Below are 26,616 nucleotides of genomic sequence, written 5' to 3'. Positions count from 1 at the left end.
CAGAAACTGCAGGGAAAAAGATACCAACAAAGCCATGCTGTTCATTTTTTCATCTCTCTCTCTTTATATATATATACTCACACATATATATACATATATGTACATATAACTTCAGCTCCACCAACTATCAAATTAGGCTGTATCCAATTTAATATCTGAGCCTCTCAACTCTGGCTGCTGGAGGAGACTCCTGATTTAGGTGGTACCACCCCAGTCAAGGGTTTTCTTGTGTCTGGGTGCCTGGCAGCCCAGCCTGTCCAGTGTCCAGAAGTCATTGTCCCCTGAAGGTAACAAATGCTGTTGTGCTGCAATGTTTAATTACCTCAGTTTACCTGGGAGGTGATTATTATTATAACAATTCAGGCATTGTTAGTGCTCCTGGGGAGACCCAAGGGTCCCTCTGGCTCCACAGACATCAGGAGGATCAGCAGCATCAGTCTGCTGCTTGGTGAGGGTGTTGTACAGTTCAGTCCTGCGCCTCACTGGAGGGGGACAACATGTCCCAAATAACCAAGGGCAGAACTGGGTCTTCAGCATTAGGTGAGCTGGCATGGAGCTGTAGGAGCAGAGCTCATCTTCTAGTGGTGCTTTAGGAGGTGAATACTCACCCTTGCAATTTATACACCTCTGTTTTAGGTTGTTCCAGACCATGCCCAGCAGAAAATAATGAGTTTCCTGCTCTTCAGTGCCAGCTGTTTTTGTTTCCTGGAGTGCTTCAGCAGCAATGATTCTGTTTGTTTTCCAGAATGAAATGCTGAATCAAAACAGAGCTTTGAGCAAAGAGATCCTGATGTTGTTTGGCCAGGGTGACCTCAAGCTTGGCAGAGGCAAGAGAGGGAGGGATGAAAGCTTCTGCTGTCCCTGTCTGCTGTCTTTGGGGAGAATTTACTCATTTGTGATGTGGAATAAGCTGCATGCCATCAGCATGGCTCGAGGTGCTGTGGACACCACCTGCACTGAGCCACCCTGGTGGCTGCTGCTCCTGGCACTGCCAGCACTGCTGGTGGTTGCAGATGAGGGAGTGAGACAGTTTCATAATTGAGGGTAAGTCTGTCTGTCTGAAAAGGATGCTCTTGGGTTTCCCTGGGGCTGCTTTGAGTGAGGCCAGTTCTGCACCAGCTGTCTGGACTGGGAAATTGGAGCAGGGCTGTGGTTGGTTTTTGGGCCAGAATTCTCCCCAGCTGAGCTCAGCCCTGCCCTGGGTGCTGCAGTGAGGCAGGAGCGGGAGCCCCTGCAGTGGTGCAGAGGAGGGAGGAAGGCAGGAGGTCTGGCTGTGCAGGTGTCCTGCTCTCATTGCCCCATCTGCTGAGACAAGGGACAAGGGCAGTGAATGGTGGAAACGCTGGGAAAAGAAGAAATAGAGAATAAGGGTCTGGAAGAAGGACAGAGATAAGGAATATAAGGAGAGATAGAAGGAACTAAGAGACTGGTCTGGGGAGTGGTGATGGATGGGTATGGGCAGGAGTAGTCAGAAAGAAACAGCTTAAAAGAAGCCCAAAAGGTTAAAGGAGGTGGGAGGAGAGAATATGGACAGAGGAATTGTGGAGGAGCTGCAGGGGACAGGAAAGGCTGCAGCAGCAGCGTAACTCTGACCATCAAAGCCAGTTTCTTGCTAGAGCCTGGAACTGTTTTAATCCCAGAATCTCAGCTCTTTTCTGCCGTCTAGCTGCCAGACTTGTTGAGCATGTGTGTCTGTCACTAGCACTGATCCACACAGTAATGCAGAGTCCTTTCCTGGGAAGTGTGTTCCCCTGTTACTGCTCTCCTCTCTCCCTGGAGCTGTGCTCAAAACCACAGCCTTGCTGCTGAGCCAGGACCGAGGAGACTGCTGCAGTTCCAGCAGAGGAACTAGCTTCCAATAAAAACTTTCTTTGTTTATAAAATGTAGGAAATTGCTTTAAAGCCAGAAACCTTTTCATTTGAAGGATATCACTAGAAAATAAAACTCTCAAAAGTCAGGCAATGCTGAATTTTTATGTCTAGAATGTGTCCTTTCTGTATGTTCACAGTACAAACCTGCAGATCACACTTGCAAGTCAGCAAGGACAAAGGCAGAAAAATGTTTCTTGTCCAGCTTGCCCAGGTCAGAGTTCTTGGGTGTTGAGTGAGGAATCCTTGCTGAATGACAGCCTCATTCTAGTCCTACACCTGTTTTTACTTACATTGACTCTGGTTCTGTATTTCACTTGTGAATGGGAGGCAAAGTGGGGAAAACAAGCCCTTCAAGGGAAGGGTCCAGTTGCATCCAGAAGGGGTGATGACAGCTTGCACGTGAAGGCCATGGCAGAGAAATCCCTGTGTCCCATGTTCTGGCTGGAAAATGGCTGTGTGGGAAGGCAGTGCTGGAAGGAAGGCAGGGTGCTGTGTGCGGGGAGAACTGCTTAAACCTGTGGGAGGGCTGTTGTGACCATCAAACCACGGGCTGGCTTTCATCTCCTGTCACTTGAGCCTAAACAAATTCCCTCCTGAAGTGTTCCTTCCTCATTGAAGGACAGGGAAAAAAGATGAAGCGAGGTACAGGTTTTAGGTGTCTCTCACAAGCTGTTGGGGAAAGTGACTTTCTTCCTGCTCACCCACCTCTGCTTGTTTGTTAATTGAGAGGAGTGCGATGGGACAGCCCGTGGGGAGGCAGGATATGTATTTACTGCTGCTCTTACACCTGGTGGAAAGGGCCACCTGTTTGGGAGAATGAAATTGATTGTGTCACGTTATGGAACTGCTGACACCAGACTGCCCAAGCAGTCTGATGGTGAGTCACCATCCCTGGAAGTGTTCAAGAAACAGCTGGACATGGCACTCAGTGCTGTGGTTTTGTTGACAATGTGATGTTTGGTCAAAGGTTGGACTCGATGATCTTGGAGGTCTTTTCCAACCTTTATGATCCTATGAGCCTGAGCTGAGACAAGCAACACCCTCTCCATGTGGCAGCCAGCATTTTTAAAGCTGTATTTGTTTGAGTTTGGGACATCTGCTTTTGAAATCCCAGAGACATATTTCAGAAGGGGAGAAATATGTATTGCAGAGTGAAAACCATGTTTGGGAGGAGATGGGGAAGGCGAGAGAATCAGGTCTGGCTGTGTTAGCTGCTGGGAAGCTGTTGGGACCAACTGCTTTTCCTGAAGGCCTTGGGAAATGCCTCTGGGAAATCCCAGTAATCCCCTGGCACTGGGAGGGGCAGAGCACTCATGGTCCCTGCCATCTGCAGAAGTTTCAGGATGGATTGTGTGATCCCCTGCCTGAGCACTGAGTATTTCCTTGCTGCATTGCCAAGGAAATTTGGAATGTGTTGATGAGAAGAGGTGCTGCTTCCTGGCAGAGCTCTTCCCAGTAAGCTGGGAATACAAGAAGCTGAATTTATTTTTCTTGACAGATGCTTTGCTGTGGCAGTGTCTTACTCAGCCCATGGTGTGTGGGAACCTGCGTGGGAGAGCAACATGGTAAACAACCTGCTTTTTAAGGCTGTTGAAATTAGAGGACTCATTGGCAAGCTGCCACATGGAAATCTCAAAGGTTCCTGGGTCAGCTGCAGGATCAGAGCTGAGTTTGTTGCTGGACCACTTCGGCTCCTCAGCTGTGGAGTGACCAGTCCACCAGGAGAATCCAGGTGTAGCAGGGTGATTCAGGTGTTGATCATCCTGCCCAGCGAGCCCAAGGCCAGTGCACCTCCAGGGGAAAAGCTGAGGCCTCTCATGGCAGCAGTCAGAGGCCCCAGTGGCTTAAAAATGGGGAATGTTTAACTTGTCCTGCTGAATTAGCTTTCCCAGGTACTTTGCTCCTGACTAGGTTCCAGTTGTGCTTTGGGATACAGTTTGCTTTCTTGTGGAGAAAAGTGCAGTGCCCTTGGTGAGGAAGGCTCAAGATTTCATCCTAGGGATGGCTGCTGTGTTGAGTAATGGTTACTTATTTGTGGAAATGCAGCAAAACTTTGGGACGCTCTGGACACAAGATGCTTGATACTCCCATCTCAATTGGCTTTTTGTTCATCCTGGTTGCTTTGTGTGTCTTGTCTTTGTGTTCCATCAAGAGTGTTCTCCTGCTCCTCCTTCTTTTGAGGTTGATGTTAAACCTGTGTCTCTACCTGGACATAAAAGTGTGAGTTTTCAGCAGATCTAGTTGATTGTCGGACACTGTGTGAACACCCTTGTTTCAATACCAAAGCAGCCAACTTCTGAAGCTGCCCCCGTGCCCAAAAAGGGGGATGTCCCCAGAGCATCCACTTCAAAAATAGCTTTAAGCTGCACTTGGTTAAAAATAGGTTTGACTTGGATCTCGTGCTTCCCTGTGTGGGCAGGGCCTCCCAGGAGCGAGTTGTGATCCCTGCTGTGGAAGCACCCACAGCATGTGAGCTGCTGGTGGCTGTGACATGCAGGAGCAGGAGGGGTTCAGGATCTCCCTGCCACCAATTCTGCTTTTCTGGAGGATTTTGCACAAGTGATGGCAGCTTTGACTTATAAATGCTGTCACTCTGTTGCTGCTGCTTCTGCTCTGCAGCCAGCATGGTTTTAGATCTTCTAAATCAGAGGGGTTCTGGCACATGAATTAATCATGGCGAAAATCAAAGTTGCTTTGTTAGTTTTATTTTCCTGGTTTTAATGAATAATGTATTAAAATGGTTTCCTTCCCTAGTAAATCACATCTCAACGTTTTTCTCTTGAGTTTAGTAAGTGGGAAGGACCAACAGGAGGTTTTGCAATGGAAATTCGCTTGTCTAAGCCCAAGGAAATAGTAATGATTGTAATTGTGAGGGGAGGAGGGAGAGGAATCAGTTTGCTAAGGCTTTAATGAGCCATGCAGTGAGAAGTGTTTTGGGTTTTGTTGGGGGTTTTTTGCCTGTTCTTATGTGACAGGATTGGGTTTTGGAGCAGTTGAATGCTGGTAGGTAAGAGATGGCAGGGGACTCCAATGTGAGAGGGAACAGTGGGGCTGGGGTGACTTTTAGATTCTACTTCTGCTGGAAGACCATGTTCAGCTACAGCCAGAGGGAAGCACCTGTCTGGGATACGACCAGACTGATTTATTTTGCTTTTGAAACTGTGTCTTGCTGGGTAAGGGACAGATACGAGGTGGCATTCTGGTCACAGTGCCAGCCTGGGGCTCTGATGGCCTCTCTTCAGTGCTCAGGTTTCTCTTGCCTCCCTCAAATCCCTCTTCTGATTTCTAAATAAAATCCTTTTCTCCTGGAGTCTCCTCTCTGTGCAAACTGAGGTGGTTCTTTGCCATTCTTGCCCAAGCCTGGTTTCTTTGGCAAACAAATATATCCTGAGGTTTTGCAAATGAATGCAAAAACTTGCAGAGATGGAATTTTAAGGTTCCTCCCTATAGAAATGAGTGTAAAGGCTTTTCCATTGACATTTTTCAGCCTTGTGCAACATACTGTTGTGCCTTCTTCAGAGCTGTCAACGTCTGCAAGCAAATGTCTAAAACCAACTTTTCTTAGGGAAAAAAAAAACTTTTCCAAGAAAAATCGGGTAATAGCAAATGTGGAAAAGCTGCTCTGTGCACATCTGAAAACCCGTGTGGCAGTTGGGATTAAAACTCTATGCAAAGTAACCTGTATGGTGTTCATAACTGGTTGGGAGGCTTGAAGAGGCAGAAAAATACTTGTTTTAGAGGTTCTCAAGCTGCCTTCTTCCTGCTCTCTCATGTTCTCACAGAAGTTATGCAAACAAAAAAAATATAAAAAGCAGCTATTCCTCCCTCAGCCCCAGCACTGGGCTGTACCCTTGGCTCTGCAGCCATCTCCCCTCCTGAAGATGAGGATGCTCCCAGCAGCCACACACTGGTCACTCCAGCTCTGCAGGGCTGTCCTGCTCTCCCTGGTGCTGCTACAGCCAAGTCCAAGAGGCTGAAGAAAACTGAGCCCCCCAAAAGTTGCTCTTCTGTCTTAGCTACTGGTACCACCAGAGCTTTGGCATCATTGTGTAATTCTAGAAATAAGCCTGTGATGGGCTTTTTGTCATGCTCACCAATATTGTTGTGTCAACCTCACTGATCCTGTTCTCACTGCTGCCACATTGAAACATCATCCTTCAGTCCTCGAATGCTGTTAATCACTGAGAGCTGAGATGAATTTATGTCCTAGATCTGGCAGAAGACAAGGAAGATGGATCTGCCCTACTTCAGCACTTGGACAAGAAACAGAGGTCTTGCCTCCAGTGCACAGTTCTGTGGGATTTGATGCAGGGATGATTACAGGTTTGCATTTCCAAGACTGCTGATAGTGCTGTTTCACATTCCTGAGTGGGGAAAACTTTTTTTGGATTCAGAGCATCATTGTTCCTTCTTACTCTTTCAGACAATATTGACAGGTTGGCATCTTAAAAGATGAGCTGCCCTTAGCATGGCTTTTCTGTGAAGTCCTGGAAGACAGCATAGCCCTAGCCAGCCCTAGCTGGCTCTTTCTCTGATCTTCACACAAAACTTTATCTAGTTTCAGAGGGCAAAACGGCAGCTGGATCAGACTTAGGTCCCAGCCTGTGTTTGATGTGCCACATGTTTGCTTTGCAAGGAGCCTCTCCTGGGGCTGGAACCAGAGTGCAGAGACCGGATCGTGCACAGACTGGCAAAAGCAACAGAAGGATCAACATCTGCTGGGAGAGAAACCCCATGTGGTCAACATGGTCTTTGTGGAGGTGGCTGTTTTCCACCTGGCTGATTTGTGCATCCACCTTAACTTTTGAGGGGAACTGAAGAAAAGCTTTGTAATTTAAAAAAAAATAGGCTTTCACTCGGCAGCACTAATGTTAGGGAAACAGAATAAGATGTTTAAATCCTTTTCCCTTTTCAGGGTCAGGCTGTCAGCTTCTTCAATGGTGTGTTTGTGTTTATAGCATTTTAATTATCAAAGCTTCTCGTGGTTTTGACCATCCACAGGATTATGGTGATAAAACTCCTGCTTAAAAGATGCAAAACCTTAGGAAGGGATTTTTGTCATAACTTACATGTTTTCCAGCCAGAGAAATAAACATATTGGTTTAGCCTCAATTTATATTCAGTAGATGTGAGGAAGCCCACTGTTAGGTAAATATTGAAAGAACACCTAACACCTACATACTGATGGCTGGAGGGTGTGTGGGGGGTGAATTAATTTACTTGATCTGATTGATGTATTCTTTTCCTAAAACACCCACTACTACTCACTGTTAGGGCATGAGCTAGATGAGCATTTAGCATGATCTGAGATTGTTGTTCAGTGCTGTGGTGCTTGCAAGAGGTGAGGGGTCCCTTAATCTTCTATCTTGATTTTTATACTCCAGTAAAATCAGTGGTTGGTCTTTGCTCCATGCTTGTGTGTCACTCAGTCCAAGGGGAGCTTGCCTGCAGTGCTCTTAGGGGAGGATAATGTGTATACTGCTCCTGGTACTGATAAAAAAAAAGGCTTAATTAAATTTTTACTTATTAACATTATTGATTTAAGGCTTTTATATTGCTTTTTAAAATATCTTTACTTCTTTCATATTAAAATGCCATATGGGAGGGTAACATTAGGAACTGTCATGTGTGAGGAGGTACCTGGCTGACCTTTGCTGTGCTGGTGTTACAGCAGTGGTCAATAGCACCACAGTGAGATTTACTTCCAGCAGATGAGACCTGACTCGAGTCAAACAGTTCCAAACACACCACTTCATCCTGCAGCTCTTCCTCTTGTTTTCCTGCTGTAGTTACACCAGGACTGTAAGGATTTGCCTGACGTAACCCCCTGGAATACAAACTGGGGCAGGGGAAAAGGAGGGCTCTCTGCCCAGGGGCAGCTGGGCTGGTGATAGAGGCTGCTGAGTGGGTGAGGATGTGCTGGTGCTTGCATGTGTCCTCAGATGACTTGGTGGGTTATTTATTCTCCTCTCCCGCTGCATGTATAATTTCCACTGCCATAAACACATGTTCAGTGTGAGTGCAGAGGAGGAAAGGGGAAGAGGCTTTTTGGTGCTGAACTTTGTAGTTAAGTTTTGCACATAGGCAGGCACAGTGGATACCCTGTAGTTACAGATGTCCCAGTTGAACCACGGATGTGGAAACTCCCTTCACTGAGCAATTACTTGTCTGCTTTTATAGCAATATTTGGACATTTGATGGTGGTTGTTGCTTTACCAGAGGTTAGAGGCTTTTAAAAGTCTGGGTTTCTGTAATGGTCTAGAATGGCTTTGTTTTGTAAAACACTCTCTGTGTATCCTATAGGAAACTGGCCAGAATGCAAAACATGAGCTGGGAAAACATCTCTGATGGTTTTATATCCTCTGACAGCAAGGATGGGAGGCATGAGGGGCTGCTGCATTGGCCACCCTGTCAGAGAATCACAAACTGGTTTGAGTTGGAAGAGACCACCTCATTAAAGATCACCTCATTCCAACCCTCTTCTGTGAGCAGGGACACCTTCCACTATCCCAGGTTGCTGCAAACCCCATCCAGCCTGGCCTGGAACACTGCCAGGGATGGGGCAGCCACAGCTTCTCTGGGTAACCTGTGCCAGGGCCTCACCACCCTCACAGGGAAGAATTTCTTCGTGATAACTCTTCTAAATCTATTCTCTTTCAGTTTGGATCTGTTCCCCCTTGTCTAGCACTACATACCCTTGCAAACAGTCTCTCTTCAGATTCCTGGTAGGCTCCCTTCAGGTACTGAGAGGCTGCACTAAAGTCACCCCAGAGCTGCCTCTTCTCCAGGCTGAGCAATCCCAATTCTCTCAGCCTTTCCATTAGCAGGCTTCAGTGCTGTGTTGGTGGATCATTTCTGCCCACAGCCTCTCACCCAGTGGCACTGGGACCTGCCGAACAGATGTGCTGGGTGTGAGCTGAGGAACTGCCATCCTGCTGGTTGGGAGGAAGGAGGTTTTGGTAGCCATATGTTTCACCATTTCAAAATCACTTGCAGCTTGTTGGAGGGGTGAACTGGCCAGCTCCGTGGTGTGGTGTGTGGGATGCATGAGCACCCAAGCCTTGAAACAGAGGGATTTATTCTGTGGGATGTGGTTGTATATGTAGATCCACTGAATCATGTGGTGGATGGTCTCCTGCAGCTACACCTGGGCTCAGGGTATGGCTGAGGTTGTGCTGGGCTCTCCCCCTCCTCTTCACTTGAACCAGCACCAGGAAATGGGAAGAAGAGTGTCCAAAGGAGTTGATGTCATGTGGAAAGTAATCCAGCCTTCCTGAAGCCTGCTTAGTAACACTCAGATGTTATATTGTAAATTGAGATGAACATAAGCATGGGTGAGTATTAACAGAAAGATGTGCAGTGTCAGCAGAACATTAGCAGGGTCTGACAGCCAAGTAGTGGGAGAAAGTGTGAAATTTGAAGAGTGTTTTAAATATGAGTTAGCTTTTAGTAAAGAAAATACCCCAACTTGTGGCATGGGTATTAATGACAAGCAGATCTGCAAGATGGAACTGTAGTGCTGTGGGATTTTGTTGTCTGGAGAATGAGGGATGGAAGCCAAGTACAGCTCTAGGGAGGAAGCTTCAGGCTGCCCCTGGATGTGATCCACCAGTGCAAGCAGCATTGAGACTCCTCTGTAGCCCAGGAAAAAGCAAGTGACTGTAATTTTTTGGGCTTTGTGAACTGTTTCAGAATTGCAGTCTGGGCAAACCACAGGGATGCACAGCAGTGTCCCATGGGTGGCTTTGCAGGCTGTCATTGACTGTCCCCTATTCCTGGTGCCAAGGATTGGTTCCCTCTTGCCATGTGTGGTCTACACAGCATGGGAGAGCACCAGGGAGGTGATTACCCCATGCTGGTTCTTGATGGGAACCATATAAAAGCCAGAAGCTGTAGGAGCTAAATTTGGAACATACTCTTTTAAACCCTGCTAAATGGGGGCTTAAAGGGCATCAGCTGTTGGGCTTCTAATGGAGCAGCTGGCATGGAGCAGGCTGGTAACTGGATTGCTTCTGTAGGTGATTTACTTAGGTGCTCACCGCCCACTCAAGCCCTGTGCTTCCCTTTCCATGGCCCAGAAGTTCTCCTCTCCATGCTGAACACCAGTACAGGACACTTTGCCAGTTGAGGTGTGGCCCTGACCCAGGAAAAACACTTACATGTTTGCCTAAACCTAGATCAAAGTGATGATCTCTTGAATTTGAAGTTAGGCACTTTCTGTAATAATATAAGGATTTTTTTTTTTTTTTTAATTCTCACATGAAGTATTCTGTAATAATATAAGGATTTTTTTATTTTTTTTTTTTAATTTTCACATGAAGTTGCAGGAGACTCAGGCTCAGCAAAGCAACTGTCTCTTCATCTTCCTTTTAGAGGATCTTTTGGTTGACCTCTTGAGGCTCTTTTTGGGCTTGTTTCCTATGGTAGATAACAAGGCAGTTGAACTTGTGCAATGGTGGTTGAACGTTTGAAAGGAATATTAAACCTCCACAAATCAGATCTCACTTCTGGAGATCAAAATGACATCTTGTGCGTGGGAAAAAGGCAAATTATCTCCCAGCTGCAGAGTTCCTCCATCTTGCTGTCATGTATTTCTGGTTGCCCACTGACAGAGGATGCTGAACTAGATGGATCAATGTTCTGATTCAGTCTGGTAATTCCTGTGGTCCCCTGAGTCCTGTTGACCTCAGTGGGAATTAAACACATGTTTGAGCACTTCCCTACAAAGGCAGGCTCTTCTGTTCCAGTCTGTGCCCAGCTGCTTGGAGCTCTGCACTGAAGAAAGCAGGTTTCTGTTAAATGCTTGGATCAGCCTTACCACATCCTTTTTCTTGGTGCATTGAAATGGGAAAATCCTAATTTATAGCATGTGCTTCCATGTAAAAAATAAATGCAAGCTGTCCTAAAGTGAAACCATGCTCTGTGTCACACTGATGCCATCAGGTAGGAGGTTTCCATTGTGCCATGTGCACAAATGACTGGGAGAACTCAGCAGAAAGCCCTTGGGCTCAAACCATGCTCTGTGTCACAGTGATGCCATCAGGTCGGAGGTTTCCATCAGTGCCTGTGGAAGGGACACATGTGCACAAATGACTGGGAGAACTCAGCAGAAAGCCCTTGGGCTTTATGGCTGGCTTTGCTTCTAAACCTGTAGCATGAGCACCAAGAGGAATACATCCTGTGGCTCACAGCCCCTTGAAGTGGCTGGGCTCAGTACTGACAGGATGGTTTCCCTTATCTCGACTCCTACAAAGAGGACCAGGAAATATGCCTGTGATGTGGGATTTCTGCATTTCAGGCCTTGATCAGGTTGACAGCTTTTCCTCTATTTCCACCACCCCCTTCTCCCTGGTGGTTAAGCAGCAAAGCCAGTTGAAAGCAGGGAATTGCTCTGCCCCCTTTTTTGTGGCAAGATAAGTGGGAGGGTGACAGCTGTGTTTGGGTCCTGCTGCCAATCCACTTCTCTGGGAGCTCACAGACCTGTCCCTTCCTGTGGAATTATATCCATGCAGAGGGTTTGGCAGGAGCTGGCTTTGGTCTTGCATCCAGTCCATGCTCAAAACAAGAGTCCTGAATACAGAACACTGTTGCACAGTCACCTCTGGCACATTCTGTGTTGTCCCCCCTGCCAAAAATGCCCTTGTTTTCACAGCCTTTACTGTGCAAACTAACTAGCTTGAAAACTGAAAATTTCATTTCTTTCTTCTGAGGCAAGTGTGCCCCAGATGAGGCTTTGATCTGGGAAGCTCAGCTGAGTCCTACCAGGTCTGTGTGAGGATCACAGAGACCAGCTGGCTGGGATATGCAGTTTGGACAGCTGCTGCCTAAATGGGAATGGCTCTCTTGATCTAGAGCTCAGTTCATGCCCTTTAAGAGACACTTGTTTTGTGTAAATTGAGCTTTGCTAGGAAATTGTTATGTGGCTGAACTAAACTCAGTAAAAAGATTAGATTATATTGACAGATAATTGAATTGTGATATTAAATTGTACCAGAGGAGTTTGGACTGGGCATGAGGAAGCATTTTTTTAATGAGAGATGATTCAGATGTGGAAAAAGGCTTCATAGACAGGTGGTGAGTGCCCACAGCCTGTCATATTTAAGAAATGTTTGAGCAATGCTCTTAAAGTACATAAAATTTTGGTCCATTCTGACATGGTCAGAGAGTTGGGCTAGGTGATTATTGTAAGTCCCTTTTAACTGAAATAGTCTGCTCTGTTCTAAAATCAAATTTTATTTTGAGACAATTCAGATTTGAATGCCAGCAGTTCCTAGATCCTTGCTTTCTAGAACTATCAAATATTACCTAACCTTTGGAAAATGAACCCTCTAAAGGAAGCTGAGTGTGGCACATATCAAACAACATAATTGAGAAAGTAGCCTATGGTTGGTTTTTTTTACCAACACAGGAGGTATTGGAAGTATGTAAAAATGCTGCAAATAGTGACAAAGAAATGTAGCATGAGAATACCAAAGGCGGATGAACACTGTTCTCAAAGAAAGGCACTGCTTTCACTTGGCAAGTGTGCTGGTGGTCAGTTGGTTATGTGTAGTCATGTTTTCAGGAGTTATTGCCCAAAAAGCTGTGAATTATTATTATACAACTCATTAGCCTTGAGCTTTTGGTCTATTTACAGTTTTTGAATTAATAGCTTACTGGCATGTCTCTGTATAGGAGAGGAGTGAGGGGAAGTTAGGAAAAGGCAGATATTTCTAGATAAAAACTACAATTTTGAGCTAAAAGGGACATGGCAATTAAGTTGTGTATCTGCTCCAGATGCCATCCTTGTTCTAGACCACAGTCCCCTAACTTCTGAACCAGGGATGTAATTGTGGCTTTTGAAAGCATTTTATCATAGAATCATAGAATGGTTTGTATTGGAAGGGACCTTAAATACCATCTAATTCCAACTCCCTGACATGGGCAGGGACACCTTCCACTAGATCATGTTTGTCCAAGCCCCATCCATCCTGGTCTGGAACATTTCCAGGGATGGGGCAGCCACAGCTCTTGTGGGCAGCCTCTGCCAGGACCTCACCTCCCTCACAGTCATTAATTTATTCAAAACATCCAATCTAAACCCACTGTCTTTAAGTGTGAAGACATTGCCCCTTGTCCTGTTACTCCATGTCCTGGTCAAAAGTCCCTCTGCAGCTCTCTTGTAGCCCACTTCAGGCACTGGGGAGGAGCTCTAAGGTTTCTCCAGAGCCATCTCTTCTCCAACTGAACAGTCCCAGCTCTTCCAGCCCATCTTCACTGCAGAGGGGCTGCAGCCCTGGCATCATCTCCATGGCCACCTCTGGGCTTGTATCAGCAGTTCCACATCCTCCTTAGGTTGAGGGCCCAAACGGAATGCTGTAGAAAAACCAGAAGCAAGAACTGTGTGTGATGACCTTAATGTCTTGCTGTCCTTTTTTCTCCTTCTCCCCCTGCACAGGGACTCTGCAGAGGGACCGGATCTTTAAGAACCTCACTCGGAAGCGGCAGCGGGCGATGCGAAGGCGGGTGCACCAGGTGAACGGGCACAAGTTCATGGCCACCTACCTGCGACAACCCACCTACTGCTCTCACTGCAGGGAGTTCATCTGGTAAGAGCAGCCCAAACACCCTGGCACAGGGCTCCCCATCCTTTGTGTTCTGGGGACAAAGTACCCGCAATCCTGAACGTCACTTAGGACTTTACGCAGGGCCTCCGATGTGATGCCCTTTGGCCATCGGGTTTGGCAGGGTACATTTGTGCTCCATACTGGAGTCTGCTGCAGAGAGGCCAGAGGTGATGTGTATCTTGGATGCTGGAAGCAAACTGGCTTGGTGTTGGGATGTGGCAGTGTCCCTCCCTTGTAACCACAGATGTTATTTCAAGGGAGAAAAAGTAATGAAGCAACCCGAAGAAAGACCCGACCCACTGGAGTGGAGCTTTGAGATTACACTGAGAAAAAAACCAGTTGCTTGAAAGTTTAGAGAAAATTCCTGAGAACAGGAAAGCCATCAGAGAGGTGTGAAGTGATGCATGTGGAGGAGTAGGCAGAGCAAGGAGAAAAACATAGATATGTCTCAAAAGAACATGGAGTGGGAGAAATAATAACAGGGTGTGGGCTGCTGGGATCAGTGTAATATGTGTGGTGTGTGTTGTAATGAAAGTGAGGTATCTGAGAAATGAGAGTGAGGGGGAATATGGGGAATACAGGCACGTTGACAGCCTGCCCTGTGAGCCATGCCTGTGCAGTGCTTTCCTGTGCTCTCACACCCCTGTGCTGGATTGCACCAGTACTGCTGGGCAGCTCTGCCATGGGATCTGATAATTTGGGATCCTCCTGCATTTTGGCTCTGCCTTCTGTAAACAATCTGCAAGACAACCATCCTTCTGCCATTGAATTGTGTCCCTGTTTTCTCTTGGCCAGGGGCGTGTTTGGGAAGCAGGGATACCAGTGCCAAGGTAAGGCGCTCTGCTCCTGCGTGGCATGTGTGTGGGATGTGCTGCTTTGGGAGTGCTTTCCCATGCTGCTGGGACATCCTGCAGCTGTCAGCTGCTCTGGAGTCACCACTCCTCTTCTTCCCCAGGCAGCCAGACCTGTGCTTTTGAGCCCCTGTCAGGTTTACCCCTGACATTCCTGCAAACACCTGCATGTCCGGTTGCTGTTCCATCCTGTGCAGGTCCACTCAGTTGCTACATACAACACCCAGCTGGGCTTGAGGCACCAGGGTCCCTTCAGGACAGTGCTCAGCTGGTATTGGAACACAAAGTACCCTGCTGGAATGGCCATCCTCTTTTCTCTCCCTTCAAGGAAGTAAAATTTGGGAATTTGTGACTTTGTGGTCTGGCACATCACTTCTGCCTGAATGCATGGTTTGGTTGACTGGTGCGGAGATGTATGTGGTGCTTGTTTGCATTCAATTTATTGTTCTGCCTTACCCTTTTATTTTGCCTTTCCCTTTTTCCCAGAATTGCCTGCTTCATGGTCATTCAGTATAGCCTAACACAGCCTGTTCCTGTGCAGTTTAATAGGGCACTGATATCCTGTGAAGGGAAGCTGCATGTAAACAAAACGGATATTGCTGTGTGAAACATTCTTCACTGGATAATTATTTCAACAGCATTTTTTGAGTATTTTAGAAGCTATGCTGTTGTTTCGGTGTCCATCACCCGTATTTGATATAGGCAGCTTTTTTCTAGGCTGTGTGAATAATCCAGTGCAGAATTTTTGTTGCAGTAGTTTGAAGATACATCTCCAGATCTGTTTTAAATTCCAAGCCACCAATTATTTTTCACATCTGTACTGTGTGCTGATGATGCAGCTGAGCCTTAAGGAACCCAGCTGGTGGATTGATGTGTTCTGAGTCTTCCAAGGGCTCTTTTCAGTGTGCCTCTTTTATTTCCTAGTGTGCACCTGTGTGGTACACAAGCGCTGCCATCACCTCATTGTCACAGCTTGCACGTGCCAAAACAATACTAGCAAGAACGATCTCAAGGTAAAGTCATGTTGGTTATTTTGGGTCTTCATACTTTATCTGGGTTTCTGGGGTTGTCCTGTAAGAGAATTTCTTTTTATTTGTGGGTTTAAAAGTGGAAAAGAGTGATGGGGACCTGCTTAAAAGCCATGCAATGTCATCCAGTTGTTCTGTCGATGCCATTAACTATTTGGACTAGCACATGGTTTAAGAAGTCAGGATATATTCACTGGAAGACTTCAATAAGTAGCAAATCCAGTGGTTTCCTTGGGAATTTTCTTGCATGATTAGCTGTGGTGCAATCAAAATCTGGTGTCTGGTTCTTAATGTGGAATTCTCTGGCCAACCACTGGTCTTTGTTTTTTCCTCTTTTTTTCTTTTCTGATTGCCTGAAGGGCTCATTTTGTTGTTGCTTCACACCTTTGCTCTGTGAAATACATTGTAATAAAGAACCCTTGCATAACCTGTGTTTCTGAAGGTTTTCCTTCTTGCTGGTTTTGTCTGTGTTTGATGGGAATAACATCCCCACCTAACACTGCCCTGTGCATTGCGTGTCTCATTTCTGGAACTGGAAATGGTTCAATAACTGAGGAAAAATCAAATCAAATCTGTTTATTCACAAGGCAGTTCTGTGTTTTGTGGCATGCAATTGCCTTTGTTATTTCTTGCCTCTGAACTGCTGAGCTGAACTCCTTAAAATGAGCCCTTGACAAACCAGATGAAAATGAGTTAAGAAGCCTAAGGGTAGAGTGCAGGTTAAATAGTGAATGTCCTCGCCCCTCTCTTGGGATTATGAAGGTTTTATGACACATTTAAACTACTTTAAAAGAAGCCAGAAGTGAGGAGGCACCACTCACCTTGAACTTCTTGTTCCAGTCACACCCCTGACTTTTCTTTAATAGAGTTGTGGGTTCCACCTCAGCTTTCCAGGATCTGCATGTTGAGAAACAAAGTCAAAAGTGATGAATATGCTAAATGGGGACTGCTTTCTTCAGCCATTGAAACATTTTTTAAAGGTGCCCTTGAGATCTGAATGGTTTGCAATTGGAAAAGAACAGGGTTAAAAAGAGGATGAGTGCAAGTGATAAACTGAAATGTGTGCCTGAAAGGCTCTTAATTACAAGGAGGGCAAAAAGAGGAATGAGAATTTTAGGAGGAGCTGTGAAAGCAGTTCAGTATTAAAATTAATAAAATCAACAGTTTGATCTAAAGTTACATGTTTTTGCACATAGTATTCAAGTCAATAATTTTGAAACTGTGTGATTAGAAAATGCTGTAACTCACACTGCAGTGGGATTGATTTTTTCTGAGGTATTCCAATTCTAACTTGTCTTTAAGAATGTAGAATTGGTTAGGGAGCCCTTATTTAAAATTTGCTTTGCCAGGTAGTCTGGCCTGGCCAGCAAGGAAAGCAGGGCTGGCTCACAGCAGGTGAGGCTGTTAATTTAGTATTCATTTGCTGTAAACCTCAGTGAGATGATGGATTGGGACATTTTCTGACTTTAAATTATTTTCTTAGATTTGCACTTAAATGCCTGTATGCAAATGAACACCAGCTTATAAATATGTGTTTGAATTTTAAACCTGTTCTTTCCTTTTGGTGCTGCAGGTGACTGAGCAGAGGTTTGGGATCAACATTCCTCATAAATTCGGCATCCACAACTACAAAGTCCCGACGTTCTGTGACCACTGCGGCTCCTTGCTCTGGGGGATCATGAGACAGGGACTACAGTGTAAAAGTGAGCAGCTTCTCACTGTTGCCTCTCCACAAAATACATTTATTTTTAGACTCTCGATGCACTGTGTGGGCTTGATTTGTGCAACCTTCAGGAGAAAGCTGAGCGATGAATATTTATCTTTGTAAGAGTTAAAAAAAAGGCTGATCTCCTTTTTAATCTCTGGCTGCCAGAAGGACTCTCCTTTGCACTTTGTTTAACTTGCATTATTAAAAGTATTCTGCTTCCTGTATTCATATTTTCCCTTTACCTGAAGGTTTTTCTTCAGCTAATGAGATAAGGCAGTGAAAAGGCATCCAAGGGGGAAAAAAAGGTCATTGCTTTAGGCTGACTACCCTGCTATTAATTGATGACTAAGCATGTTCTGGTGTTAAGTTTTTGTTTCAGTGATCCAGACTGTAAAATCCTTGCCTTCATCTCCCACAAGAGGGTGTGTGTGTGCCCATGAGTTAGAACAAGAATGATTTTTATTTCCCACTGAACGCTGTCTTTAAAATTAGATACAGGAAAATGCAGGGGATGTTTGTTGCGAATTCTGTGGCATTATAAATATTAATTGTACTTACAGATATAGCTGCAATGGTAGTTATGCACCTCAAAAATATGTACTTATGAAAAGCTTTAGTCAATAATGGCATCCTGCTTGGAGAGTTTGGGGTCCGTTCCTGGTTTTCAGGATTTTATTCTCTTACAAGAGTCCTAATTTTGCCACTTAGATCAGTGGCAAAAATCCCTCTAGTTTAAAGATGCAGGGTAGGCCCAGATGGGTGTATTTTCTGAAGCAGAATTAGTAAATTGTTTCTCAGCAGTAAATCCCTCCAAGTTATTTTAATTGTTCCTTTGCTTTTACTTTTCATTACCCCTTTCAGTCTGTAAAATGAATGTCCACATCCGATGCCAAGCAAACGTTGCTCCAAACTGTGGGGTGAACTCAGCAGAGCTTGCCAAAACCTTGGCCTGCATGGGTCTGCAGCCAGGAAGTATTTCCCCAAATGCGGTGAGTATTTCTTTTTTTCCTTCTCTATTTAGAGTATTTACATCTGAGTCTCTCTAGGGGTGCAGAGGCTTCCCACAGGACAGGCAATGCTGGGTGATGGACTGCAGGAGTAGGTCTGTGGCTTGTGGCAAAGGCGTCACCTGGAAAATGGATGTCTGACATCCAGGTTTTCATCTGTAGGTGTTGCTTTGCAATGTGCTTATGTTTCACAGTGCTGTGACTTTTCAACACTCTTTCATCTGCTTATCACAAATGAGAGCACAATAAGACCCCCTAATTCGTGATCAATATGATTCATGCCATGCTTTTTTTTATTTTACTGCATGTGCAAATGCTATCTGCATGCATGGCTTGTGATAGAGCAAAAGAGCTCAAGAAGAAGCCTAGTTCTCTTCCCAGCTTTGTTACTTCTTCTGTGTGATTTTGGGGAAACCATTTCACTGTTCACTACATCCCTGGCCAAAAATCTGTGATCCCTGTCAACACAACAAAAAGAAAATACTAAAATCCAAACCATAATTTCCAGATGTGGTAAATCTTCTGATACAATTGGCCAGCTACATTGATGAACCACATCATGCTGTATCAACCTAGCAGGCTCATTAGGCTGCCCCTTTTGATTTCAGTTGGTTTGTAGCAAACTCTTATCCTTGCTCTTCCCCCTGTAGCAGTTTGGGGGCAGTTATCCTGGAGACGCAGGGAAATCCCATACTCTGTTCTCCTTCTGCAAAAATCAGCACTTGTTAACACTTGTTGTTTGCAACATCTGCACATCAAAAGGAGATGAAAACAACAACAACAACAAAAAATCTGTGCTTGGTGTTTGATGATCTGGTGTTATTCATGACATAAAGGATCTGGCAAAGTGCTCAGACTGTGTTGTAACGACAACCCTGAATGGCTTTAAGCTGGATGAGGGTGGGCTTAGATGATACATTAGGAAGAAATTCTTTACTTTGAGCCTGGTCAGGCCCTGCCACAGGTTGCCCAGGGAAGCTGTGGATGCTCAATCCCTGGATGTGTTCAAGATCAGTTGGATCGGGTTTTGAGCAACCTGGTCTGGTGGAAGGTGTCTCTGCCCATGGCAGGGATTTGGAACTAAATGATCTTGAAGGTCCCTTCCAACACAAACCTCTCTGTGTTTCTGTGACTGCTCTTGGTTCTTTGCCCATGATGCTGAGTCTCCTGTGCAGAAGGAACTTTGCTGTACACCAAAGTAGTCACAAGATGGAGCTCACGAAGTCCCTGTGACTTTGTTCAAACCAATAAATTGAATGGAAGTGCTCGTTTGTATGCACATGCATACCTGGAGAGCTGTGAGCAGAGGGCACTGGAGGTTGGCTTGATCTTTCTGTACTTCAAAATTACAAGCTCTAGAAATGTGAGCTTATACTGGTACAACTCCTGAATATGCAGCATCTCACTGCTGGCATGGGAGTGAACTGCTTTCCATCGAATTTGGAGTGGAGGAGCAAGCCAGCAGCCCAAATGTGGAAAAGAGACATGTTTTGAAGTTGGAGTCCCACTGAGCTAGGCTTTGAGTAAGACTTAAAATCAAGTAGAAACATAAGAAATTCAGATGAGATCTGCTGTTGTTCTAAATCTCACCAGCACTTTTCCTATTGCAGAAATTATGCAGTCTTCCTTACTTTGCTGGTAGACAGAAGACTTGGATTTTTCCACTCATTCTCTTTATTCTTTTGTGGAGAGTAAGGATGGAGAGAGTCAACCTTGCCTCTTGACTCCTGGGGATGGTCCCGTGCAGGACCTGGAGTTGGGCTTTATGATCCTTGAGTCCCTTCCAAACTCAGCATATTCTGTGGTTATCTGGGATGTGCTGGGCAGTGGGTTTACATCCTGAAATGCCACGTCAGGAGCTGGTGTTGAGATGTCAGCACAGTCCTGAGCAGTGCTGAGTTTGGCTGGTCACATGTGGCAGCTGTGTGATTCTACCAACACAACTTTCTGTCTCTGCAGCCATAAAGTGCCCCTGGAAAGGCCCCAAGTGCCCTGGTTGGTGGATTGACTACCTGTGAGCACCTCTGAAGCAGAAGTACAATTCCTCTGCAGGCTGACACTTCTTTGCTTTCTTCCACAGAAACTGGTTTCCAAATCTACATTGAAACATCAGGGAAAAGGCAGCCTGAAGGATGGCAACACCATCACTGAAAGTTCAGCAAGCAAAGTTGGGATCAAAGACTTAACCTTCCTTCGTGTATTGGGAAAGGGGAGCTTTGGAAAGGTGAGAGTTATTCCTGGCTGTTTTGTGAGAAGCCACATTCCTTATTTAAGAAGCCCCAAGGTAGCTGAAGTGATTTCATAACATGGTACACAGGCTGTCCAGTGGTACTCCAGAGCAAGTACTAAGTGATATTTGCCTTGTGCAACAAAGTTGGTTACAGAGAACAGGGAGAAAAGGGAAGAGAAAGAAAGCTGACAGCATAGTGAAGAATTGGAAATCACAAAAAAGAAGTTAGCACCTGAAGGAACAGCTGCATGCCAGGGCCCATACCAGGAGCTGCAAGTGTGTGTATTAACATGCATTTGGGCAGCATTTCTTGGAGCATGTAAAGACTTTGCCTTTAAAGGCAACAAGGCAGTGGTTTCAAATGTGGTGAGATGGTGGTTTTGTTTCTCTGCTTTGTCAGGAAGCTGATGTGAAAGAGTGTGTTTGAGTTTTATAACTGAGGAGGGAGGTGGAATGAAAGGCCCTGCGCAGGCAGTTTGTGCTGGCACAGTGGGTGACCTTCAACCAGCCAGCCCTGTGCCAGACAGGAGCAGCATGTGGGCATTTCAGTCCAGAGCAGCCTGCTGCAGGCGGTGGTGTGTGTCATTGATTGTACACTGATGCCCATGCTAACAGGCTGACTCACTTTGGTCCACAAGCCTGGTCATGAGATGGGTGACATTTCCAGCCTGGGAAGGTGTGAGAGGCTCTGTGCTGCTCAGAGGCAGAGGGCTCAGCCCTTGTCATTCATCTTTGCTTTTGGTTTAGGTGATGCTTGCCAAGATGAAGGAGAGTGGGCAGCTGTATGCAGTGAAGGTGCTGAAGAAGGACGTCATTCTCCAGGATGACGACGTTGAATGCACCATGACCGAGAAACGCATCCTCTCCTTATCCAGGAACCACCCCTTCCTCACCAAGCTCTACTGCTGCTTCCAGACTCCTGTAAGTATAGCCCAGGCAGTGGCCAGCCTTCCTCCTGACACTGGCTGCCATGAGGAACCTAATCTGTATTTGGCCCCTGGCCTGTTATCAGTGTCCACCTCAGACCCAGGAGGAACCTCTCTGCTCGAGGATGAACAGAGCACTGTACTATATTGCACCTCTAACATCTGCTGGGCATTTGGCAAACAAAATCCTGGCCTTTTCTGAGCTCCCTAACAAACTGGTAAGGCACAAAGCCTTTCTTTGTGTCTTCCCTGGAAACATCTCCGTGCCATTGAACATTTCCAAGTGCAAATGTCTACGCACCTGCAGTGTCTTCTGGTTGCTCTGGGGTCTGAGGCTCTGCTCTGTTGCTGCCTGAATTTTTAACAAGGTTGTATTTGCATTGAGTTTTCTGCAAACTTTAAGATTTGCACTTGGAACTGAACGTAGCCTCCAGTATCTGCCAGCCTTTGTAGACTGCTCAGAACTGAACAAAAGATCCTTTTGGGGTTCCTGGAAGGGTCTACCTGACAGGGGTGGACACTGAGTCAGATCCATGTATGGTTGGTATTTCTTTTTGTGTAGGGCAGACAGATGGCAGCATTGCTGTCCCTTGTGCCCTGTGTACCTAAGTGGAGGACAGAACATGGGCTGAGTGCCTGGCTGGGAGCCTCATCTGGTGTGTGCTGGTGCTGGGAGCCTCTTGCTGGTGTGGGTGGTGGAGGGAGGAGTGATTGAGGTGGAGGCAGTGGCCACAGCCATGTATGGCATGGTGAATTTGGGAATCCCTTAGCTAAGTTGTTATTAGGACCAAAGCACTTTCTGCAGTGTAGCTCTTCAAAACTGCCTGGGCTCCTTTCCAGTTGCATTTTGTTCTTTGCTAAAAGGCAGTAGAGCTTGTTTTCCTCTTCCAAGAGGTAGGAAGGTAGCTGCCCTTTTAATTGCAGCTTTGCTCCTCCTACATAAACCCAAAATACCTTAAAAACACCAAAAAAAGAGCAGACAAATGTATTCAGCCACCCACTCATTTCTCTTTTCACTGGGGTGATGCAACAGCCAGCTATGGAGGTGAAGAGCTGTGCTCATTTAGGGTGGAGCCTTTGGGTAGACTCATCTAATAGAAATGAGTGGTTTCTGCTGGGTTTTATTTAATGCACAGCTCACACGGTTCACAGAGCAGCTGTGCTGTATAGCAGAAATGAAACTTAAAGCTCACTGTTGTCACTAGTAACCAAAGAAACGTCTATTTCGTGATATTTCAACTCGTAATGGCTTTCCTGAAATATCAGGAATGTCCAGTATTGATGTGTTCTGTTTGAGGTCAAATGTGGACTTTGCCACTCATTGCTGTGGCCTTTGCTATGGCTTTGCTTACTAAATTTGCAGTGTGGATGTGAGAACAGCAAGTGTGTTCCTGGGCTGTGTGGAGTGCTGCCTGTGAACTCAGGGAGGATTCAAAGTCACTGTGTGAGCAACTGTTTGTCATGTTCAGAAAAACTGAACACCGTCTGCTGTGGGTGCAGGCAAGGCCTTCTGGGCTGGTGAAGTAATTGCAGAGTCTTTTGCAAAGAGGAAGAAAAGGGGAGAACTCAGCCTGTTTAGACTAGCAAATTGAAAGCAAAAAGAGGATCTGATTGATGTCTGCAGATGTCAAACACTGAGGAGGGAAACAAAGCTGTCAAGATGCTGGTTAAGATTAAATGAGTCTAGACTGGCCATGGTACAGTTAGACTGGAAATTAAAAGGAGGTTGCTAAACAGTAGAGCAGCCTGGAACAGGAGTTTCTGGACCAGCTTGTCATCAGAGGAGCAGAGGGAAGAACCCCTCAGCCTTTGGTGCCCTGAACACAGATCTGGTCAGTCCTTGAAATGGTGCCAAAGGAGTGGTCCTTGTATAGCAGGACCCTGCTATTTCCAATCTTTCCTGGGTTCTTCTTTCACTTGAATCCCACTTCCCCTCTGAATAACACAAAAAAGGGAAGCATTTTTTTGTAAAATTTCAAATTAAGGTGGTTCATGACGTCTTTTGTCCATGGTCTGCACTCAGTGACACCAACTTCAATCCAGAATAACCAGGTTTAAATTGCTTATAAAAGCACAATTAAACCCCTTTGCTATAGCAGAGAAGTTATTGCAACAGCAGGGTATTCACTGGTCACAGTCCTTCCAGGAAGGCTTAACCATGCTGATACAAACTTGGGGCTTCTGCTTATTGTTTGTATGGCATAGGGATATCCCCTCCATTAACAAGACCTTGGCAGAAAAAGATATCTATATATAAACCATTATAGATATAAAAAGAGTAACCACTTATTCAAAATGTCATCCTGCAGCCATATTTAAAAATTTATGGATTTGGGAGCATGGTAGCACAAATACCCAGTTTGCAATTACATGGAAACCACATCACATGTATCACAGTTACAGCCCAGACTCTTAAAATGTGGTATTATTGGTTCATGTTATAAAAAACAAAACACAGCTCCAGTCTGCCATGGAGATCCTGGTTACATAATGACCTACAGGGCCTGCCTTTGGGAATTTTTCAAGAACTAGCCATTTTGAGGCCTCTTACCATTTGTCAAGGCCAAGTCAAAGCCTGATCCCGTAAGATCAGGACAAGCTGGGACTGAATGGCAGAAGAGTAGCCCAGCTGGAAGGCAGACAGGGCTGATGGCAGGTGCCAGGTTCAGTCTGAGCCAGCAGTGCAGCCCCATGGAATGTGAGCTAAATTATGGACCAGGCTGCTTCAGGAACTTGGAAGAGTCATTATCCATTCTGCCTGGCACTGGTCAGGCTGCACCTGACACAGGGGTGTCCAGTTACAGCCTCCCCCATCCCAGTTCAAGAGGAAATAATGGGAACTCGAAGGCTCTTGGAAGCACCTGAGATGCTGCTGCAGTTTGAGGACAGAGCACTCATAGGATCTGAGAATTTGGGTGGATCCAGAGCCACTTGAATTCTGTTTCTTGTACTATATCCCACCCAAACCAGCAAACTCTTCCCCTGGCTTGAGCAGCCTGGGGTGACTTTATCAGCCTGGGACATGTCTGTGCAGCACGGTGTGATCTCATGTGATGCCAGGAATGCAGCATTATTCCAGGGGTGCCCATCCCTGGAAGTGTCCAAGGCCAGGCTGGATGAAGCAAACTGATGTAGTGAGAGGTGTCCCTGTACAGGAGAGGAGGGTTGTAATTAGATAATCGTTAACATCCCTTCCAACCCAAACCTTTCTGTGATTCCATGATTAGCTGAGCAGGCACAAGTACCTAAAACAGCAATGCAGTACCTGAGTTCATCTATACTGCTGCTTCTTCTTCTTGCCTATTTTAAAGCTGGCTGAGGTTTTTCTGAGCTTACATTAACCACTGATGGCTTTCAGAAAGGTTTCCTGTTCTCTTGTGCTGCCTCTGTGCTCAGTGTGAGCCTGCTTTAGTCTCAGCTGCAGCTTAAGTGATGCCTGCCAGCAAGGGCAGCTTTATTTCCCAGGGTGGGCTGAGGCTGCCTGACCTCCAGGCACCCTCCTCACTCCATCAGGGCTGAATCCTGCAGCCACTAGGTGGTAGGAGCTGCAAGGGCTGTCTCTGCCTGCTGTGGGTCAGTTTTTAGAGCGTAAAGATGAAAATATCTGCAGCTCAGCAGGTTGGCAGAGGCTGGATTTAGCCATCTGTGTGCCCAGCACTGGGCTGGGCAGTTTTGGACTTGCACCTCTGGATTCCTTTCCTATGAAAGGCAAGGAAGGAGTCCAGATGCTCCATTGCAGGGGGGAAGTTTAAATCCTGCTTCAGCTGCATCTGTGGGAGGTCCTTCCTGCTCACCACCTCTCTGTTTTTTTAAATTTTAGGTTTTTTTTTTAATTGGAGGCCTTGCCCTGGGAGCTTTCTACCTTGCCTAAGCCATTTACCTCTGCTTTTTCTAGGGCCTTAGAATAATTCCTTAGTGCCAGAGAGGATTATGCTTCTGCTCCAGTAATCTGAGTTGCTGACAGGTGCTGGGACCTGTGGATAATCGTGGATCCTGCATTAGGGGTGACAAGCACCAAAAAGTGTTTGATTCCATTTACCTGACACTGGCGTCATCCAACACCTCAACAATACTGTCCTAGAAGGGGTGAAAGAGGCTATATGTATAAATAGCTAAGTCAGTAATATAATCCTGGGGAATGTGAATCCTGGAATGTTTTAATTAAAATCAGTTTGCAGTAAGTAGGTCCTGTCTTCTTTGGGGTTTAGGAGCTATCCTTCCTGCACAGGTGGTTTGCTTTTAAATCCTTTTGTCTCCACTCATATGCATGAGAATGAAGAGGGCTGGGGGAGATCAGCTTCCCATGCCAATAGTGTTGAATAGCTTCTGGGTTTTACATTTATTGCCCTTATCCCTTTTCTCATGACCAAAGGGTCTTTCCAGGGGACTGTCCCCCAGGCGATGCTGTTCCCAGCACTGTCCCAGCCAGCCTGATCATTATATGGATTTGCTTTCCCTCTGGCTCTGCTGACAGTTGCTGAGGCTCAGAGCCTGCCCCTGTTGTTCCAAAAATAGTGAGACAGCAGAACTTGGCAGCGGGCTGTGATTTTCTGTAACGAGCGTCCTTCAAGATATGACGAGCAGGGGTGCTGTTCAAGCCAGGCAGGACTGGCCTGGGACTCCAGGGCAGTACAACCATGGAACTGCTCCCGTTTTCCGAGGGCAGCCTGCTGCTTGGCACCCAGCTTTTTGTCCCCTTTTCTGGCTGAGGGCTCATGTCGTGCTCTCAGCATGGATGGGGAAGGCTTCTCCACATCTCCACTGGCTCTTGGGGCACTCAGGCGCTTCTGCCAGGGTCAGCGTGGTCATCTTGTCGTGGGTAGCCCCATTGTTTAGAGAGGTCAGCCTGTATTTCACCTCCTAGAAGTGCTAGAGCTGACCTGCAGCCTTCAACAGGAGCATCATTTTCAAGTGAGGGCCCACAAGCCAAAGTGCTGGGACTGAGAGGTGGCAGCTCACCCAGCCCTTGCCCCCAGGTGCCACAAGGGAGGTCTAAGTGCCCTTGTATGTCCAGGGGAGTCCTCAGTTGTGGTCCCCCCAGGGATCTCCAGCATCAGCCTAGTTGTCCACCAGCCACTCCAGTGTCACCAAATGGACAGAGCACAGGGCAGAGCCTGGTGTGGTGGAGGTGAGAGAGGCTGGAGAGGCAGTGACAGCCTTCCCAGAGCTCTGGGAGATGAACAAGTGTCCTGACACAGACTTTGGAGTGTGCTGGTGGGCGTTCAGGAAGCAGTGAGGCCTCTTTGATGTTCTTTTTGAAAGGCACTGGGAGGGAGCCCTTTGGGAGCAGAGAGGATGGCTTTGATCCACTCCCAGGCTCTGAGCCCCCAGCATTCCCTCTATGGCACGTTGTGGAGGCACAACTCCATGTGTGCATTCACAGGCAAA

At 46.2% G+C, this 26,616-nt stretch overlaps 1 protein-coding gene across 1 annotated transcript in view; it reads left to right on the top strand.

The window, feature by feature from the left end:
* PRKCH (protein kinase C eta) overlaps positions 1–26,616 on the top strand; it is a 113,337-nt gene that overhangs the window by 32,792 nt on the left and 53,929 nt on the right. The window contains exons 3-9 of the mRNA XM_041459419.1: positions 13,310–13,460; positions 14,274–14,308; positions 15,254–15,342; positions 16,931–17,060; positions 17,927–18,054; positions 20,153–20,296; positions 21,050–21,223. Of these exons, the coding sequence (XP_041315353.1) occupies positions 13,310–13,460; positions 14,274–14,308; positions 15,254–15,342; positions 16,931–17,060; positions 17,927–18,054; positions 20,153–20,296; positions 21,050–21,223 (851 nt within the window). The remainder of the gene's footprint in view (positions 1–13,309; positions 13,461–14,273; positions 14,309–15,253; positions 15,343–16,930; positions 17,061–17,926; positions 18,055–20,152; positions 20,297–21,049; positions 21,224–26,616) is intronic.

Source organism: Pyrgilauda ruficollis, unplaced genomic scaffold, assembly GCF_017590135.1.
Source record: "Pyrgilauda ruficollis isolate IOZ18807 unplaced genomic scaffold, ASM1759013v1 scaffold135, whole genome shotgun sequence".
Taxonomy (NCBI): Eukaryota; Metazoa; Chordata; class Aves; order Passeriformes; family Passeridae; genus Pyrgilauda; species Pyrgilauda ruficollis.
The sequence above is the reverse complement of the archived record's forward strand: the minus strand, read 5'-3'. Positions and strand labels throughout refer to the sequence as shown.